Source organism: Scomber japonicus, chromosome 5 (genome assembly GCF_027409825.1).
Source record: "Scomber japonicus isolate fScoJap1 chromosome 5, fScoJap1.pri, whole genome shotgun sequence".
In the NCBI taxonomy this organism is placed as follows: domain Eukaryota; kingdom Metazoa; phylum Chordata; class Actinopteri; order Scombriformes; family Scombridae; genus Scomber; species Scomber japonicus.
In genome coordinates this window covers 12,770,393-12,790,077 of record NC_070582.1, presented here as the reverse complement: position 1 = coordinate 12,790,077, position 19,685 = coordinate 12,770,393, and the positions used below count along the sequence as shown (strand labels likewise).

The 19,685-nt window shown below is 40.6% G+C and overlaps 1 protein-coding gene across 5 annotated transcripts in view; it reads right to left on the bottom strand.

Annotated features, from left to right (window-relative positions):
• Positions 1-19,685, bottom strand: part of LOC128358355 (pleckstrin homology domain-containing family A member 5-like) — an 83,919-nt gene that overhangs the window by 12,125 nt on the left and 52,109 nt on the right. For 4 of the 5 annotated variants that reach the window (XM_053318597.1, XM_053318596.1, XM_053318598.1 and 1 more), the window contains 8 exons: positions 15,233-15,353; positions 14,953-15,057; positions 13,087-13,159; positions 10,944-11,044; positions 9,502-9,617; positions 7,375-7,881; positions 5,212-5,692; positions 4,595-4,678 (listed from right to left, as the gene is read on the bottom strand). In XM_053318597.1, coding sequence (XP_053174572.1) covers positions 4,595-4,678; positions 5,212-5,692; positions 7,375-7,881; positions 9,502-9,617; positions 10,944-11,044; positions 13,087-13,159; positions 14,953-15,057; positions 15,233-15,353 — 1,588 coding nt within the window. Of the gene's footprint in view, positions 1-1,642; positions 1,724-2,721; positions 2,776-3,754; positions 3,875-4,594; positions 4,679-5,211; positions 5,693-7,374; positions 7,882-9,501; positions 9,618-10,943; positions 11,045-13,086; positions 13,160-14,952; positions 15,058-15,232; positions 15,354-19,685 lie in introns of all 5 variants that reach the window. The other variant, XM_053318600.1, reaches the window with a different exon arrangement.

Sequence of the window (19,685 nt, the reverse complement as noted above, 5' to 3'; positions counted from 1 at the left end):
ACAGTTAAAGCAGGTGTGACCTGAGAACATTCCACACAGAACATGCAGACTCTCCCACAGCTCAGGGAGCTTCGCTGTGGTGTTGTGTGTTGTGGACTAGGAGTGACAGAGGGGGGGAGGAGGAGAAAGACAGACTTTTAGCGGCTGAACAGGTGGGAATGCAGCTGTTGCCGGGCTGATATGCCAATGAAGAGGTGAAGGGGTGAGGGCGGGTGGGGCGCTCTTCAGCTGCACTTTTACACCTCGAGAGGCGGTCACAAAAGTGGCAAAGTGATGTCATCGTCACACACATACACAAGGTCGACCCCTCTTTATCCTTTCTATCAGCAGAATGACAAGAGGGAGTGAGAGGGGAAAGTGATGCAGATAAAATGAAACATCTTCATCATAGATATGCCCTCTGGCCATATTAAGTAGAAAGTCTATTCCACAGAGGATGCTCAAGCGTGTCCGGTCATAAAGGAATATTTATCTTGCTGAGAGTTAGATGAGATGATCAATACCACTCCTATGTCTGTACACTAAATATGAAGCTACAGCCAAGATACAATTAGCGAAGCTTAGCATAAAGACAAGAAATCACTTTAGCCACTAGCCTGGCTCTGTCTAAAGGTTAAACAAACCCACTAACCAGCATTTCTACAGCTCACTAATTAACACCTTACATCTAATTTGTGTTATCCATTCAAAAACTGATATGAGAGTACAGAAAGAAAGCAGTATCTAACTTTTGGCAAGAAAGACAGTAAGTACATTTCCAAATATGTTGCACTGTTACTTTAAACTACTGAATCCTAACATCTGGATAGTATTAATATTTGACTAACTGGCAAAGGAGTTAAATACATACAGCAGCACTGGTTGACCCCAAATGAACTGTAAAGAGGGTTGGCATTGACATCATTCGTCTTACCATACTGAAATGTTCTTGCATCCCAATAACTAAAAGGGAAAATCGATTTACTTTATTGTACTTAAATTACACCATGAAAACAATCCCCTGCTGACTTTAAATAGTGCACTCTTTATTCTCCACAAAAAGACGTATTATTAAAATAATGAATTGGACTGAGAAGCAACAGTCTGGCAGCACAGAATTAAGTCACACCAATTAAGAGTCCCCCTGCCAAATCCAGGTGGCTTGAGAGGCAACGCATTCTGCATGAAAAATCCCACACTAACCTTCAGTTAGTTAAGGCACCAGACAAAACAAGATGAGTAAAAACTTCAGGGTTTATTGACTTAATTATGCTGGTGAAGCCACAGCTTTAACTTCTGATTTAGGACACTCCTATAGCTAGCTGAGTGTTTTCTAAACACATAAGACCTTGTAGAGTAAAACTGTATCCAGCCTCCACGCACAAACCTGAGAGTGAGGAAGGGATTGAACTGAACAGTGAAGCATACACATCATACTTCTCTTTCACAAGTCATGGCCACATGAGCATGACTTCTCACAATAAGAAGAGAACAGTCAAAAGCAATGGATGAGTTGATTCTGGCAATACAAACGATACAGGGGGACCAGTCTCAAGATGCCATGAGGAATTGGACACCGAAGGAGGAGCATTACAAAACAGACCAAAGAAAACAACAGCAACTGGTGAGGATGAGGTGGAGCAAAGCCTTTGGCTGGCCTTACTTGCTGGTAAAGTTGAGGCCTTGGGGCAGAGTTCTCAATCAAAGTGTGAGTCATGACGATTAAAGGGTCATTTTCCTTCATCTAGTCCAGTGTGGAGAGGAGTAATATAGCAAGTGTCAGTTCATAGCAGCACTTCACTTCAGAGACAAGACCGACAATGTTGTTGCACCTCGCTTGCGCTCTCTCATGAAGTACACTCAAACATCAACACATGCATCCAGAGAGGACAGGGACGGATACTTAACAATAAGAGAAGCTTACAAACAGGATCAGAGAGACATTCTAGTGAAATAGTCTAAGATGCTTACTTGTTAAAAGGGAAAAGCTCCTGTTAAAGCTTGATGTATTATAATGATGCAAATGTAGAAAGTGCTATTGTAGGGATATACAGTACCAGTCAAAAGTTTGGACACACTTTCTCATTCAAGAGAATGGGAAGGTGTGTACAAACTTTTGACTGGTACTGTATGTGTAGTTGGGTGATAAATGAAGCCTTATCATTTCACTTGACATCAAAATGACATCAGTAGTTACACAAATCTGAGGCAAACCTCATTTAAACTTGAAATTAATTCTTCATAATAATCTTAAGAAATGTACTATGTACTATGTGTGTATCTATGAACTACACAGTGCACTAGAAACTAATAATCATAAAGAATATACATTTATGCAGAATTTTCATAACAAATCCTGAGCACTTCAGAACAAATATGATACAGAACATGTCTATCTATGCACTGTATATAAAACAGATGCTGATGATCCACAACTCCCAATCCAGTTATCTAGTTAGTAACAGTTTAGGGTATATTTTCAAACCAATAAATGAATAGGCCTATCTAAGGATGGGCGTGGCGAACTAGCCTGGGATTCAAATGCTATGTGTGGCATTGGTCCATCCATGCTATGCAGTTTCACCAAGAATATAAACATTACATAAACATATGATACAGTAGTTAAACATCAAATAGGAAATCCAAATATCTGTCAGTGAACTGTACTTAATAGTAATAATAATTGTAACGTTTAGTTTATGACAGCAGGAAACAGGGCCATGCAACCATGCATTACCCCACCTGATTGTCCAAATACATGAGGTTCCTTTGGAGGTGATGGGAGAGAATGTCGTTCTAGCGTCAGCAGCAGAAAGAAGAGGAAAGAAAAGGCAACAGGAGAGTAAGATAAAGAAGAAGAAGAAGCATCATCCTCTCTCTGACTCTTTCTCAAAATACACACACACACACACGCACACACACACGAACATGTCTTGTACTGTATACCCAAAGATAACCAGATGGAAAAGAAGGCAGGACCAGTCAAGGTGAGGAAAATAGGTCAAGTACCAGATGTGATATATAAAGCAACAAGGTGAATAAAGTATTGAAAGACATGAAAGACTAGAACTCCATAATGACTCTTGTGCTACCACACCAAACCGAAGGGAACATAAGGCAGCCGAGTTTAGCTACTCTCCATGCAGTTTCCTCGTACCAGCTGCATGTTGGTATGAGGAAACTTCAATTTCTTCACTTTAATTGTGGAGTAGTAGGTAAAAAAAGTGCTCAAGTGAAGACAAACCCAAATCCCTCAAACCAACAATTTCAGACTTAGTTGACCTACATCAGTCAAATCTGTAGTCTGACGTCTTAAAGGAGACTTAAAATGTAAAAATCCTGATTTAACATTTACGTACGCCAGTGGCCTAAACCTCCTTAACCGGTTACTCTTTAAGCTCGCTGATGGCTTTTCCAGCTAACATCTGTCTCGACACTTTAAGGAAGTAAACTGTCTTATCAACGGCTCGCCAAGCTGAAATGGCCCAAATGTTTTATTACTGGACATTTCATTATGTTTTGGATAAAGTTGAAACCAAACTAGTTGATCCCAAAATAGGATCAACAGACAATTTAAAGTGAAAGCATGGTTTTCTACGGAGAAAGTGCCTACAAAGCTATAGCCTTTTCTTCTCAAATCAGCCATGTGTGAAGACCACAAATAAATAAATTTAAAAAATCCTTTGGATCGAAATGAATAATGGAAGTGGGCAAAAATGGCATACACACCACACTCTAACACACATGCCTGCAGAGGAATCTCTGAGGGCCTGACCTTTGGGTTGTCGCCATCCATGTTTAGTTGCATAAGCTGTGCTACAGTGTGCTCCCGGATACTGTTTAGCTCTGCCTGCTGCCGCCGCAGCTTTATCAGCAGCAGAGTCAGTTCCTCAGGCTGCAGGGTAGGGAGGGAAGGAGGGAGGGATATACAGCCACAATGAAACAGGGACACACCACAGGGGGAGTAGGAGAGGAAAGGAGAGAACACACCAGGACAGGAGATTTAGATGTATCAGGCTGCCAATAGGTGAACAGTTGCTATATCCAGGTATTGAGTTTTCATGCAGCTCAGGACCATGAGATTACCCGAGGTGCAATCGTTGTCAGCAGCATGCAAATTCAGCTCGACCACTCAAGACAGAAGAGCAGTTTAGCATTTATTACAGAATCCAGTTCACACATTCCCAGCTCCATGAGGACAGAGCACTTTGTACAGCTCTGACATAAATTCCTGATCTGGCTTAGAGAGATGTGAGTGACAGGGTTTTTAAATCTTCACTGATGTGAGGCAAGTCTAAGGAGCTGCTAAAGTGAACCTACTCTAAATCTTACCACTTGGAGCATATATCTGACTTATGCCTGAATCTGACTCTTTCTATAAATTCTGTGTCATTTGTGTATTTTTGGAAGGAAATAAAGGACAGAAGGAAAGAGAGGGAGAAAGGGAGGGTGGCTTTGTCTTTCAAAGAAGTCCAATTAAATCCAAATGGATAAATATTTAGAACCCAAGCGTGAAATTACTGGGTGGTGTATTACAGTGGGAGTGACCCAAACCCAAACCTGGGAAGCTAGAAGATAGTAATGTGCACTGACCCAGACTATAGTGAGGACTTACTGTTTTTCCTTGGAGAGACTGGGCAGTGATAGTCTGAACTGGGATTCCTGCAGGCATAGACCTTCTATCTGGTGTATAGGCATACTGCAAGACACAGCAAATTAAAAATGACATGGTCAGTCATTTACACTACTGTGATTTGCCTAAAATAATCATTCTGGGGAAAAGGGTGGGTTCATACAAATGACAAAAAACACATTTTCTTACTAAGCTACAACATTTGGTCATGCAGATAGTTTTTCAAATTGTTTATGAGCTCAAAACCAAATCAAAAACGTCAAAATTAAACAGTACAATTTGCAGAATCTGGATGATCCAAAGCATGCTATCAAAGGATATCTTTCTTCAGTAAAGAAATTGTGCCAATGAAAACATGTTCTGACTCTACAAAGAGACATTGCTGTTGAATTCTTTAAATGGCGTTTTTCAAGGCTGTTACATGAAAAAGTAAACTCGAGAAACAAGAGACAAAACAAAAAATTCTTAGATACCAATATCTCAAAAGGTAGAAAACTAAAATCAATGCTGTCAGTATAAATAGATGATAGATGATGATAGATGATATACAGATAAATGAAAACGTTTTTCTGTTATCATTTCTATACGCCTTAACTGACCTTATTGATTTGTGGCCTTTGCCGCCTGTCGATGCTCATGTCTCTTTGGTAGATGGGAGAGGAAACCTCTGATCGGGCACTGCTCATATTGTAGGATCGCATCGGAGAGTAGCCACCGTACATGGACAGGGAGCCGTGGGAAGGCGAGGGGGGGATGGAGTGGCTTGGTGCAGCATGTTCTGACAGGTTGATCATGGTTTTGGGACTAGCCATATTGCTATAGAGTCCCGGCGGCCTGCAGTACGCCTGCCTTTGCTGCCACTCATATAACTGCCACATGGTGTCGTCGCGCATGGAGCGGCGTTTGTCATTCGGTGAGGGACCCAGGGCCTGGTCATACAACGATGGGGACATGCTGCAGATGCTGTCCCGCTGTGCCATGCTATTTCTGGGCATGCTGCGGTAGCCGTCGCCATAAGCAGGCATATAGGGAACCCGGTGGCTTGGCATATTTCTAGGCAGCGTCTGGTATGACGTGATGCTGAGGAGAAGGGGAAAAAAACTGAATTAATGAAGAGATCTTATTCCTTTGATGCACACAAGATTCTTCAGTCAGTAAAAGAAAAATAATGCAGTCATTTATTTAATTATCTAATAATAATTAATAATAACACAGATGGGTAGCTCACTTCACTTGTAGATTGGGCAACACTCACTTATTTATATATTTCCATTAGGATCTTACCATCAGCTCCCAAAGGATGTCAACTGGTACGACAATTTAATTTAATCTTTCAACTACTTAATTATTCTTCATTTCTGTCTGGTTATTGTCCTGAATGGACTTCACCTGACAAGTGCCAAGTGAGAAAACTGTTTGAAATGGAATCAAATCTTAATTAATTATGTTGATAACTTGCGCACAGACTTACTCATCAAAGCACGTTTTCATGTATGTCATGTTTTGATTTTCCAGCTTCTTATACACAGATACCATGTGGACCCTCTGTAAATGTGTCCAGATAATACAATACATCAACCACATCAATCACAGTATGTATCAACAGTGAGGTACAGTGTGTCTGCATATTAATCTGCGTTTCTATGTCCCTCTATAGAGGCAAGCAAGAAGCCCCCCCTGCCTCCCCCCAGGACAAATAAGACCTTTCCAGAGACAACAAAGCTTTAAAAAGCTTCACTTCCACAGTGGGTTCAAAGTCAGTGCAGCTGGCATCAAGAGAGCTTCCTATTAAGACTCTCTGGCAGATCTTGGCCAGAACGCTCACTGGTCTGTAAAACCCAGCAGCATTAAAAAAAGACATGTGACAGCATGGAAACTAAACATCATTCTAGAGGACATGCATGTAATGACAAACAGAGACTGTCAAAGGGAGAGAAACGAGGGTTTGTACATGCTTATCACAGAGGACCACAATGGTAATAAGCACAGAGGTCTTATTGTGGTTGCATCAATGATAATCTTTTGAATTTCATTTTATTATTCAAAGCAGATGTGTGTCTTTGTGTCTTTTTAAAAACAAAATTAATGTAAACAAGGTTTGAGCGGACACAAAAAGGCAAAGCTGTGTCCAACACGAGCACACACTGGGAGAAGATAAACTGTCAGATAGATAAACAGATGGAGAGACAGACAGACAGACAGACACACACGGCGAGAGAGCAAGTGTAATCTCAGCCAATGAAAAATGACACTCTCACAGCAGGGTCAGTGACAGGCGGTAGCTCTGGCCAACTGCTCTGCACATCTATTGTTTATCCCTAGTTCTACTTACTGGTACACTTAAAAGTGCGATGTAAGAGTTGTAAAATCATCGTCAGACTGTGTGAATCTTTTGGCTTTCAACAAAACAGTTTCAGGAAAGAAATGGGACTAAGAAGCTTTAGAGATTTAGAGTCTGTATTTGTAACGTATGCAGGCGCTCAGACCCTTAGTGAGAATTCCTCCTATCTCAGACACAGGTGAATCAGCATTTTTAGATCATACCAAGTTTAGCCAAGTTCCTACTTTAGGTTGTCGAAGTAGGACAAGACTGGCCTCTCGTGAAATAACCTCAAAACAACTTGTGCTGGACATTGTGGAATGGAGTGCCAGCCAACTGCCATTAATTATTCTCTTGCAGCTCGAGATCACACAATTAAATATACATCATATTAAGTCTTTTTTTTTAAACATGTGTTAAAATACCATATAATTAAACTAACCTCCTGGTGTCATCATCCTGGTTGCGTACTCTCTGTGTGCGGACCCACTGCTCCAGCTGCTGCATGGAGCTAGTCCTACTCAGGGTTCTCTCCGGCTCATGGTTGGGACTTCGCTGAGGAGGGACTCCACTTCCGTTAGCTGGACACTGCTCACTAGCCCCGTTGACCTGCGGACTGCGGTGTGACCCGTCCATCTCTGCTGCAGTCCGTGCTGAGGTGATGTTGGCTGTGATGGCTGCTGCCTGAGCTGGCTGCAGTTTGATGCTGTTGATCTTGGTGAGGGGACGCTCACGCTCTTCGCCGTCTTTCTGGAAGCCGTAGCGCTCAGCATCTCGCAGCTTCCTTTCCTCTTCTGCTGTGGTGGAGGTTACTGTTGCGGTGTGCTCACGATCAACCTCTCGGTTGCGTTCGTTTTTCTGAATTTCCGGCTGTGTGAGGGGCGGCCTGTGATTAGCCACATGGTTAACCTCCTGTGGTCCACACTGCTCCACTTTTAGTTTGTCCAACCTGATAACAGCAAAGAAAAAGTGATCAATCCCTGTTTTAGCCCAAGGCAAACAAAACATATAAGATCACCTGCGCACTGACAGAAAAATGATTACTCTATTAGGCACAACAAGCAGCTGGGATACTCTTCTGTATCACAGATCATCAGTAAAAAGTGTTTTCCAGATATTACATCAAGTAAAGATGATTTATAGTGTGGACCTAATGTAGTACCTTGGTGAACTCTGCTAATGGGGACAGCTCTGAAACAAAAAGAAAGTGCAAAGAAAATGGGAGGAGGGGCACAATGTTTCTTCCAGCTGCCAGAGGAGGCCAGCCGTGTAAAAGGAAATCAGATATCTCCAATAAAACACTGCCTCTGCTGGGGCATGTCTCATCGGTGGTGCTCAGACCCTGGTAATCCATTTGCAGTTCCCTTTTGCCTCCTCCCTCGAAGACCTATCTACAGCTCTGTTGTCCATTGGGAGGTCTCCAGAGGTAATAGACACCACTACTCCTTGACCTTAGACGGACTCAAGGTTACAGCTTCAAAGTTGAGCAAATTCCCCTCAGCAGCAGGGCTCACTGGGTTAGCAATAAGAGGGCAGTAGGAAAGGCATTCCTTCAGAGTTTCCACTTGGATCCTTTTAAATAGCAGCTCTAGTCACGTAATGTCTTCTCCAGCCCTCTGTGGCTCCACAAGCCCAGTAGAGCACACATTTAGCCCTTATGAAATCTCTATGTGCATTTACTCATAGCATTTGGGAACGTTCTGCAGGCGGTAAAAGGTCCTCAGCATATTAGGTTTTAAGCCACTGTATCTTGTTCCTTTTTAATGCTATTCAACAGTTTGAAAATATAGAAAACTGTGATCACATGTAATACAGCGCTTAAAACGCAAGACAATAGATTGAGTTAGAAATTGCTTCTAGTCTAGATAGATATTATAAAGCTGTTATACTAGATAAGACTTATAGCAGCATCACGATGTCCTATTTAACAGTGCTATTCAGTGGATTTCAGGCTCTACTGCTCTGTGTAATTACAAAGCACTTTACCATTACGCCTCTGCTCGCCCATGTAAGAGGAGGGCATTAGAAAAGCGGGCTGCCAAATGACAGACATCTAACAGTTTTAAAAAAGGAAGGAAAAAACTAAGTCCTGATGAGTGAGAGATCTTGATCAGTCGGCACATCTTTGTCAAACGTCGCTTGTAACACCTGTACCACGCATTCACAGTGCGTGTATGCCCGATACGCATGGAGTTCTGGTCTATCTTACTCTGTAATAAAACTTTTACGGTAAAAATAGTTACTTAGAATTAAAGAAAGCCACAGCTTCTTGAACGCTCCCAAAGACCAGAGATGTCAAATGCGGGTGCTGAACTGTTGCCAAAGAACTTAACAGGCTTAAAGGGGGATTTACAAGCAATTGCTTACGGCTAAAATGCTAAAAAAGAAAAAAAAAACTCAGAAATGAACCAAGGAATGCAAAGTCATTAGGATTGTCCTCAAATGCCTTCTTCAAATGTCTTTTTCTCCTTTCAAAGGCTAAACAACCCAGTGTAATCTCCTAACTTCAAATAAAATACAAGCTCTCTACAAAAATGACTAGATTAGCGTTGTTGTTGTTGTTACAAACCTTTTGACTGGCTCTGAATGCAGAAGTGCAGCATCTGTCATTACTTTCATCCAAGACTCCATTTCTTTGGCAGTGTCTGTGCAAAAGTAGTATGTTCGCATGTTGGGATGTGTTGCCTGTTTTGACAAAGGACAGGATCAGGGACAGGAAGAGTGGCACACAGAGAAAGTCACCTGAAAAAGAGAAGAGAAAGCGATAAGTCAACCGGGATACTTTGTGAGGTAACAATGACTTCAATGCATGTTATATTTCTTAGCAAATAAAGGTGAGAAATGCTAGGTGATGGTTTGTGAATGCTGCTAGCTGTGGGCATCTGCACCATCCATATAAATCAAAACATGAGTCACCAGTGTTTCATGCATACCACTAGATTAGAGCAGTAAATCTGCCACAGTACTGTAGGACTTACCATGCTGTGCATTGTATAGCAGACACATTGCTCCGTAGTTGGTCTGATCCCTCTCAGTGAACAAAACAACATATTGTTAAAGCCGGACACAGAAAGAGAAAAACAGAATGTTTAGTGAACAACCTCAATATCCTGTTTACTAATGTCAGAAAAACAAAAAAAGCACTGTCATTGCCCCATTTATGTCAGAATAAATCTAACAAATATGACATGGCCATTTTGGCCAAAACAACAAGAGAAAGGAGAAGTTTAGAATGAAAAATGTGAAGTCAAAAAGTCATCGCACTCTTGAGTGAATCACTGTAAACTAAAGAGGTTGTGCTTCTCTATTCTTCTCTTTCTCTCTTTACCTCAACTCTCTCCTTCAGCCTGAGACTAAGTTGGAAAAGAAGTGGGCTGTGTGGTTGGAGAGACCTTGAGCAGACTCCTGGGCGTCTGTGTTTGGCTGTGCTTGGCAGGACAACTTTGTTGTCTCTTTGGGTTTATGAAGGACCCACAGTCAAATATTGTACACACCACTGATGATCCCATAAAATATGCCTGTTGCCCTGTAACTTGGGGTTTCCCTGTCAGCTTAGAGTATTGCAACACTCCAGTAGTACTCCATCAGAGCAAGCATATATGACATATGACTGCTGCTAAGTGCCTCTTCTGCTTTCTTAACATTAGCAGCTTATGATGTGCAGTACAAGTTGTAAAAATGGCTCGTATTACTTCTAGGACTGGGCAATTCAATAATTTGACTCACAATGTGTAAAATGTTTGAAACATGAACATGCACAAAAATGTTATTTTAAAAAGTATTGTAGATAATAGCTGGCAACATGGAACATTTGAGTCCTGTTAAACTGTAATGTGAATAGTTACACTACATCTCAAACTACTTTCTTACTTACTACCTGTATACCAGTGATGACATTTACCTTTTGGGAGGTTTGTGAATTCAGCTCTTTCTTTACTTTTCTATGCTAAACTGTACTCCATAATGTGTGCAGTCTAACAAAGTTTGACAGGAATGAAAATGTGCACTGACCTTGAAGGCATACTTTCTGTTAATATGATCATCCACAGACAGCATTGATATATGAAAGCTTGGTAGAAGGATGCTGCCAAGTATCCCCTCCTCTTTTTCATCTAAAGAGAAAAAACATGTCAACAAATCAGGGGCAACTTCAAGTTGTCTGTCATACACCTACTATTCCTAAAACATAAAAAGGACACAAACAAACCAAGTGGACTGCAAGATCAAAACTGAGAGATGTGAATTAGTTAGATGAGCAGAGGGTACATCGTCCAATCAGTGGAAAAGATGAGCATTGATTCAATGTCCTATGCAGCTAGGCTGCTCTAATCCTCATTAAGTTAGCAGACAGGGCTCCACATTGACAATGGAGCTCTCTCCACAGGGGGGATTAGATTGAGTCCAGAGTTTTAAGAAGAGAATTGCTTAACCTCCCAATTTGATACAAGCATTCTGCACTTCTCACCCTAAACAGAGCAGGAAAGCAAAGTACATCAGTGACTGCTGCTGCAGTCCCATATGTACATTTGCTTGCTTGGTATACGTTCATAATTATCATGTGCTTGTGTTGACTAGGGAGATTATGTAACGTAAAAGTCAAAAGAGGTTTCTTAGCACATACTGTACTGGTCTGGTAGTAACTGGAATAGTCAATAATATTTTGGGGAATAAGTGGTGACTGATCTCTGCTCATCCTCTGGTAGCTTAGAGGTCACCCTGCAGCTATGATCAGCTGTATCTGCAGGCTACTGGCCCCACATTTATTTCATCACCAAGTCTGTGTGTCTCTCTCTTTTTAGCAAACATCCAGACACAGAGGGTTTTACACAACAGTCCGATAAGCTAACATCCTGACTGCACATTAATGGTCTGACATTAATAGTCGGATAAATACAGCGGAAAGCAGTTGTGTTTAGTTGAGGGGAGTTCGTGACCTCTCTATGCACTCTCTGCTGATGGATACAATTTCTCAACATGTCCATCTGGATAAAGCCTTTGGGTCCGCTTCTGTCTGTGCCTTTTGTCAGTCAGTGGGCGGAAAGAAGGCAACAACACTGGCAGACACCAGAAATAACACAGACTAGATGTCATCCTGATCAGCACAAATGATGACTGTATCTGCATAAAGTGAGCAGGGGGCATCAGGATATCTGGACTTGTGCCAGGCAGGACTTTAGAGTTTCTTTGTATCTGCAGTCTAACAGTACTCATAGTCTATACTTACCTGACAGCCTCACTGATTCAAAGTAATCATTTCATCTTTTTTCCAATAAGGAAGCTCTCAAATGTTTTCTGGACACAGCTGTGTCAATATTTGTTATGAATGTGTGCTGCATGAGAGAGGCTGAAATGCCCAGTCAATAGCAGCTTATTAAAAGGATCACATCAAACACTTGCTATTCCTACTGTGTCAGAGTAGCAAAAGAAGAAGGTTCATAAAAACAGCCAGACTTCAATAATTGAGTGAAAAACCCTTAAAATGGACTGCGACTCACTTCAGTACATCATGAAAGAGCAGAACTAATGAAGGTGTTTGTGGCAATTAAGATTAAAAAGCAGATCAATCTAAAACTTTTTCCACTTCAAATAAAATAGAACATTGTATTACTCGGTTATGAAAGTATGAGTTGTTTTCAATAAATTACAGAACCATGTAAAACCACACATACTCAGATGGGTAATCACTGTTATTAATATGACATCGGTCTCTATAATGTGGAATTAGAAGAGGATCTGTAAATACTGGCAAGATTAATTCTGTTTATGACTCCAAGAATTATGTAAGGATGCAACCACTGTATAAAAAGAGCCTCGTCTCTGGAAACTTGTTTCATGACTTCAACATCGATGTGAAATTGAGTTCCTTCTTTCAACAGTAACGCCGTCTCCAAGCCTTCTTTAAAGGGGAGGGAAATATTGCTCAAGTAGCAAACCTGACAAGAGGAGAGCCATTTTAATTAATACATCTCTCAAATTGGTCCTGACAGGCTGCTTACCATGGGGACTCGCTTTCAGGTATATAACAATGGCCAAGAGCACAGCTTGTGGCTCTGAAGGTCACAGCAGCACTTTCAACTACTAATCGAAAACCACTCTTGTTGTTAGCAATGCGGTGCTTCTGTAGTATGTTGTTAGCTGAGATAACCCGACTCACCTCTGTAGTAGAAGAGGCACAAGTCAGACAGCACAAACCACCTCTTTTTCCACAGCTTCATCCCTGTACTGTCCTGAAAAGACACCAGAGAAACAGGGTTAGTCTAAAAACCTGTGGGGATGGCTTGAAGATGACTTATTCTGTCACTTACTTGCTATATCTCTTATTAAAAAAAATCAAAAAGTCTTACAAAATGTCTCTTTGGCTTAAACATGTTCTTAAAAATATTCTTAGTAGAAAGAAGATAGTAAGTAGAAAGATGACTTCAACTTCAATTTTGAATTACACAATATCTGCCACTTACATTTTTACATATTCTTGGCCTGAGGTGGTTGGCTCAGGGGACACATTTGATTCCTCTAATAAAATAATAAGTGAGAATGAGATTGCTCCTCTGTATATAGTTGCAATCGTATAAACACTTAGTTTTTAAAAAGGAAGCATGTTGTTAAGTGGTTGAAAAATAAGTCCTGTGCTTCAGTTTTTCCTCTCTGAAATGTTGTGATCAAAGAGGTTTTCGGGCTGCTGGCTGCAAAGGATGAGGGGTGAGGAATAGGGGTATTAACTCCCCCAGTTTGCTTTATTGGAAAACTTGAGCAGAGCCCTTAATCGTGGATTCAACATGCAGACAAAAGTAGGGGGAGGGACTTTAACAGCTCTGTCATTATGGTAAAACAGTATGTATGATGCAGTTCAATTTAAATGAGAATTCACATCCATGAACCAGCATGTTTAACATTAAGTATCAAAAAGATTCAGAATACCAGATTGCTGCTCACTATGCTCATTTTGAAATGTAACAAAAATATAAACTTCTTATGTCCATTTCATTCACCTTTCTCTTAACCAATCACAGTTTTAACCACATTTTTTTACAAGGTGTTAATGAATAAACTTTATCAAAAGTTCTGTCAGCTCTGCCTCTCTCTGTTCAAGCAGGAAAAAAAAAACACAAGGCTTTCACTGTCACATCAATCACTGTGGCATTTTGTTCTCCCAATGGATCAACTGAAGCACTGCAGCTTTTCCTCAGCCAAGGACTTCAATAGCTTCCAGGTTTCAATGAGGCAGGGAAATAAAAGTGCAAATCCAGCTTTTATTCACGGTAGCAGATTTGAGTCTTTTGCTTGATCTACATCACCCTGATTGAGGTCCCCAAAGAAATAGCAGCTGGCAGCTGTACCAAAGGAAGCCATCATGTGTTCACAAAACTGTGCCGGGAGGCTGCAATCAAAACTAAATGAGTCTCCCACTTCGGAAGCATGAGAGAGTCCTGTCTGGCCAAGAGCTGCCTCAAGCACCCCCTTTTCACCCTCCTATAAGTAACCAGGGAGCTGTGATGAGGGATTGGTATTTAAACATTGCCCATGCTGGCTGAGCAGAGGCCCCGAACAAAGAAATGGTGAGATCCTGTAAGACATCAAAAAGCTTCTTTTGTGTTCATCTTAAGACCATTAATGCCGATCTAACAGGGAGGCAGAGAACTTAAACCTTGTTTTATATGGAAAAAATGGAGAAGTTGCATACAAATTTAATTAGTTGGCATTTAGAGGTTTACCAACTGTTTACAGCAAAGACTCTGAATATCACATGCATGTTTAAACGAAAGAAATTAAAAACATAGATAAATAGCCTAAAGCACACGTTGTTTTTATAACAAAGTATATTTGAATTACCCTTTCTGTGATATTAACATATTACTGTATTATTGTTACTTTCTTTTGAGGTTTCTGTTTGTCTATTTTAAGTCTCATGTCAAAAAGTAAGCACTAAATATAACTTTAGTTTAAATCTAATGCTGAGTCACTGACTGTACTTGTCTCTTCAATATTTAATTCATGGGATAAAAAGGAAAGTCATGCTCACCTGTTTATAAAGCCAGTTTCTCTTGATTACTGGGGCACTAGGATTCCTCCTGATAGAATTGGATCTCTTCCCAAAATTATGGATTTTTTTAGGAGGTCTTGAGGGCTAGAATGACAGTGTGTACAGGGTTATAGCAAAGACAGCTCAATGAACATTAAATAAAATGCTTTTTCTCTAACTTTTCTCACAAGGTAGTTAGATGCTATCCAATTGGTTTTCCCATTATTTTGCTAACTCTGCAGATATGCAAGATAATCCTGTCTTCATGTGTATCACTCACTCTTCCTGCTGGGCTGCTGGGGTTTGCGGCGCAGTCCAAGCCGCCTGTGTAGTTGGAGGCCTCACTCATGGTGCTTAGTGGCCGTTCCTTCTTCTCATTCGCTGGCACTTGGGAGGCAGTTCTAAACGAGAGACACAGAGCACGCCAAGAGAACATAGGAAAGTCATCAGTCAGAAATATAAACTGCCAATTTATGTTCAATGACCTCAATAAAAGAAGGAGAATAGAAGGAAACAGCCTTCATTGTCTTCCCCCCCATCATTCCTCTGAAGTTCAAGCTCTGTTATAATGAGATCTCAACATGGGCCTATGAGTCGAGCCAATTACTCCCACCACTGTGTCACTGCAGATACATTTCCAGCTTCCTCAAGCAGCTTTAAGTGGTCGGCAAAGTCTGTCTGACATACTGAGATGCAGCAGCTGCAGCAGTGAATCAGGTCAGAATGCCTCTAAAAAAGACAAAAGCTTTCTTGAGGCAATAGCTGAAAGCATAATACGTTCAAAATATTTGCCACAGAACAGAACACCTTACGAACTAAGTTGTCTCTTGCCCATGGAGATGCCCTATATTCTTCAGTAGGGGAAGAATGTTGCGGTCTAGAGGGAACAAGACAGGAACACCAGAGTGGAGCAGGAATACTGCAGCAGAGGAAAAAGTGTAATCTCTCAGATATACTGGGTTTCAGGTCACCGAATAAGGACAGATGCTGCCAACCCCGCACTGCATATTCCCCCCCCCATCTTCTCTACATTTGATAACAGTTCATTCGTGGAGTTCAAATTATACAGTACTATTAATGATGAACGGTCAATAACAGTCCATCAATTCGAAGACTCCATGCTGTTATACTCAAAGTACAAAAATACATGACAGGGTATCACAGGGGATAACATCAGCTCAGCTCACAACGGCAGGCAACACACGCAGGATGTTCATTCCCGTGCAGCACACCGACAGGTCTGATTATCCACAGAGCCTGCCAAACAATGATGAGACCAAACAATACAAGAAACAATCACAGACTGGCTTACCTGTATTTCAAAGTTATGGTATTGTAGTTTGTTACAAGGTTAAGGTTTGTTAGACAGAGTCACAAGAAGCAGCAACATGTTATATCATGTTCTTAAGATCAGTAGTGCTGTCAGTAGTCATTCTTGTATGAGAACGTCATACAGGAAGTGTATTGTTCTTATTATCAAAGGCTCACTATCTGTATTTACCGACTGAACATATAACAGGGCTCTATTCAGAGGTGACACATCCAGGAAGTCATATGGTGACAAGAGTGAGTGGGTGATTAATGCTCTCTTGAGTTTTAAGTGCGCCCAATTTTCATCTCACTACTCTAACACAGCTTATTGTGCAGAGTGTGTTGAGTAGCCACTGAGATTTGCCGCCTTCTTCATTTGATGAGCTTTCTCCAGAAAATGAACACTAAAGATTTTCAGCATTTGTGAGTGACATGGCTAAATCCTGGGTGTACTGTAATCAATGATGTGTGGACTTGCCATCAAAACACAGAGGTTGGGAGGGGGGGGGGGAGACTGACTGTGTGTTGTAAGAGAGATACTGCTCTATTTGAAGCTCTATTTAGCCAACAGACCGTTTCCAGGCCGTGAACTGCAGTGTGTGTGTGTGTGTGTGTGCGCGTGTGTGTGTTTTGGAGCTTGGTTGATAATTAATTTAGGCCTGATAATCAATCTGCATGCAGTGAAAATTGAAAAAGTAGTGAGTGTGTCAAATGAGCTGCCTTAGCATAAGAAGTGGTGTGTGACAAAAGGCAGATAGAGAGCAGTAGGAGAATTTATGCTACATTACAGCCCTCATACACACACACACACACACACACACACACACAACTATAAATATCTTAAATGTTACTGTGAAATTAACAGTAAGCTGAAAATGGCAACACTGTTTTTACTATGATAAAAACAAGAAAGCAAAGTCATGAAAATGTAATCACTACTGTATATCATTGTATTAACAAACAAGCATGATAATTGATTGCAGTGATATTTCTCACCATTAAATAAGTGCAAATGATGAGCATACATGTTAATCTCACCTCATGATGGCTAGAATAACTCAACTGTACTGCTCAATTAGCTTTCAACTTTGTTATATAATAATGAAATATTTAAAATGAGTCTCCTGCTACTACAAAGGAGCTACATTTGTAACTAAAGATGCATTGACAGAAATAAAGGGGGCAACTCCAAGTTCTCCAGTCTCGCCCCTCCCCAGTGTTTATTTTTACCACCACTTCCCGTAAACACAATGTGCACGTGCCACAGACACCACCAAATGCTTTACATCTATATTTTGACATGAGACTCTGCTAGTTGTTAGTCTCTGCAACATGATGTTTTTGAGTTTCCGTCTCCTTTAAATGACTATTATCTTGTTCAGCATGGAGCTCGTCTCCTGACAGCACCGTCCCACAGTGATAGTTGTAGTAAAATACCAGCGCTAAACAACAACCATCTATGTGTTTACCATAGCACCGTGTCTGTCAACAGCAAAGTCAATGAATGTCAAACAGAAGCATGAAAAGCTATTCTGTGTCCAATAATAACGTCACCATATATCTATCAGCCAAGTTTAGCATGTGTCATTTCCACTTTCTCAGTTATCCACGAGGGTTGCCAGGTATTAGAAAAACACTCACTCTCACACCAGTGGGTCATTTTGTGAGTTTATAGTTCAGGTAAGAACGGTGTACCCAGAAGAAATTCATGTGGACACACAGAAAACCATCAAGCCCCAAGATTTGACCTCAGATATGTAGAACCTCATGTGTAGAAGGTTTCACAAGTACTACATTTGTGAATTTACAGTATAAAAAAATAGTATGTGTAGTATGAAAAAAAATGCACAATTTTTAAAAACGTTCAGCAGTTTTCTCAAATACTAGTAAATAAAATCTACTTCTTATCAATTTTGTTAAAGTAAGTATTTAATTTGCAGTGTATATTTACTTAAATAGGGTTAGTGCTACTGTGGTATAACAATAGGGCTGGGCCGATATGTTTTTGTGCTGATTCCATTCTCTAACGATTTTTGGGTCCCGGTTCGATTTAAATTGCGATTCTCATTACACAAGTATTCCGATTTTATATTTCAATTATTGTGATTTTCTTTCCTTAAACAAGAACAGGTTGAACCAAACACTTGATAATACATCATAAGTCATATTTACATAAAACAATAGACACATCAGAGATTTATTTTTAAAACTGTGGACCTGCCCTCACAAAAAACATTCTCATACGCCAACATCTTTACAATAAACTAAACTGCTACATTTAGCTGGTCTTTAGAAAAAAATAAAAAAATAAATAAAAATCGATTATTGGATGGGAATCAATTTTTCAAAAATCGCTAGAAAAAAAATCGCAAATAATATAAAAATCGATTTTTTGGCCCAACCCTATACAACAATGTCAAATAACTTGTACAGTATGTATCGAACATAAACAGGAAATTTGGATTGAGATGCGTTTACTGCTCTCGTATTGTAGCGTTGGCTGAGACAAACAAGACAAAAGCCCTTGAATCAATTCCACATATGAGGACTAACCCGCATGTATTAAAGTGTCAGAGCGAGGCCTGGTCCTGCATGGATTGTGCGAGCCAGTGCAAGTGTGTGTGGGTCTGTGTGTGCAAAAAGAGTGAGGAGGGATTACACTGCCAGTGAGGCTTGGCGCTCTAAGCACACTGGTGGGGAGGGGAGGGGGGAGGGGGGGTACTGAACTGAGTGGCTGAGGGTGCATTTTAAAATGACCACACAGCATTTCTAAAGAAATAAGGGTGCTTTAAAACACTTTTGTTTAGGAGGGTGAACCTGACCTTTATCTTTTTCACCAACAAAAGACGAGGAGACGAGGCAAGCATACACAGATCAGGATATCAGTGTATACATTTAACACCGTCACAGGTTCACAGGAGTTGCATAAAGTAGAGCTGAGCGATAAACCAAAACAGATGCAGACAGATGTACAGATGTTTAAAGTGATCAATAGAGCCAATTACATGCATATTGTTCTGTTCTGTAAAAGCAGTGCTATTGAGAGCAGTGAGTCATCCATCACTCACTCTTTCTTTGGCTTTAAATCTTTATTCAAAATCAGGCAGCATGCAACATAGTGCTAATGTGGAAGTTGTGGTAGTTTAGTTTCTTTAACATGACTCTTCCTCAGATAATATTGTGCACACTGTAGATCAAATGAAGGAAGTTTATAGATAATTTTGCGAATATGTAAAATAATCATAATATCCATTTTTTGGTGTTATCGATCAGCTCAGAGTAGCGAAGAAACAGAGCCAGGACTCTTACCTGAACAGCCTGTACATCCATAAGGGACAGAGCATGAAGAGGTGTTCATAAAATAAAAGTTGTCAAAACAAAATGAACATTTGATTGAGCAATATAATCCAAACTGCTCAATT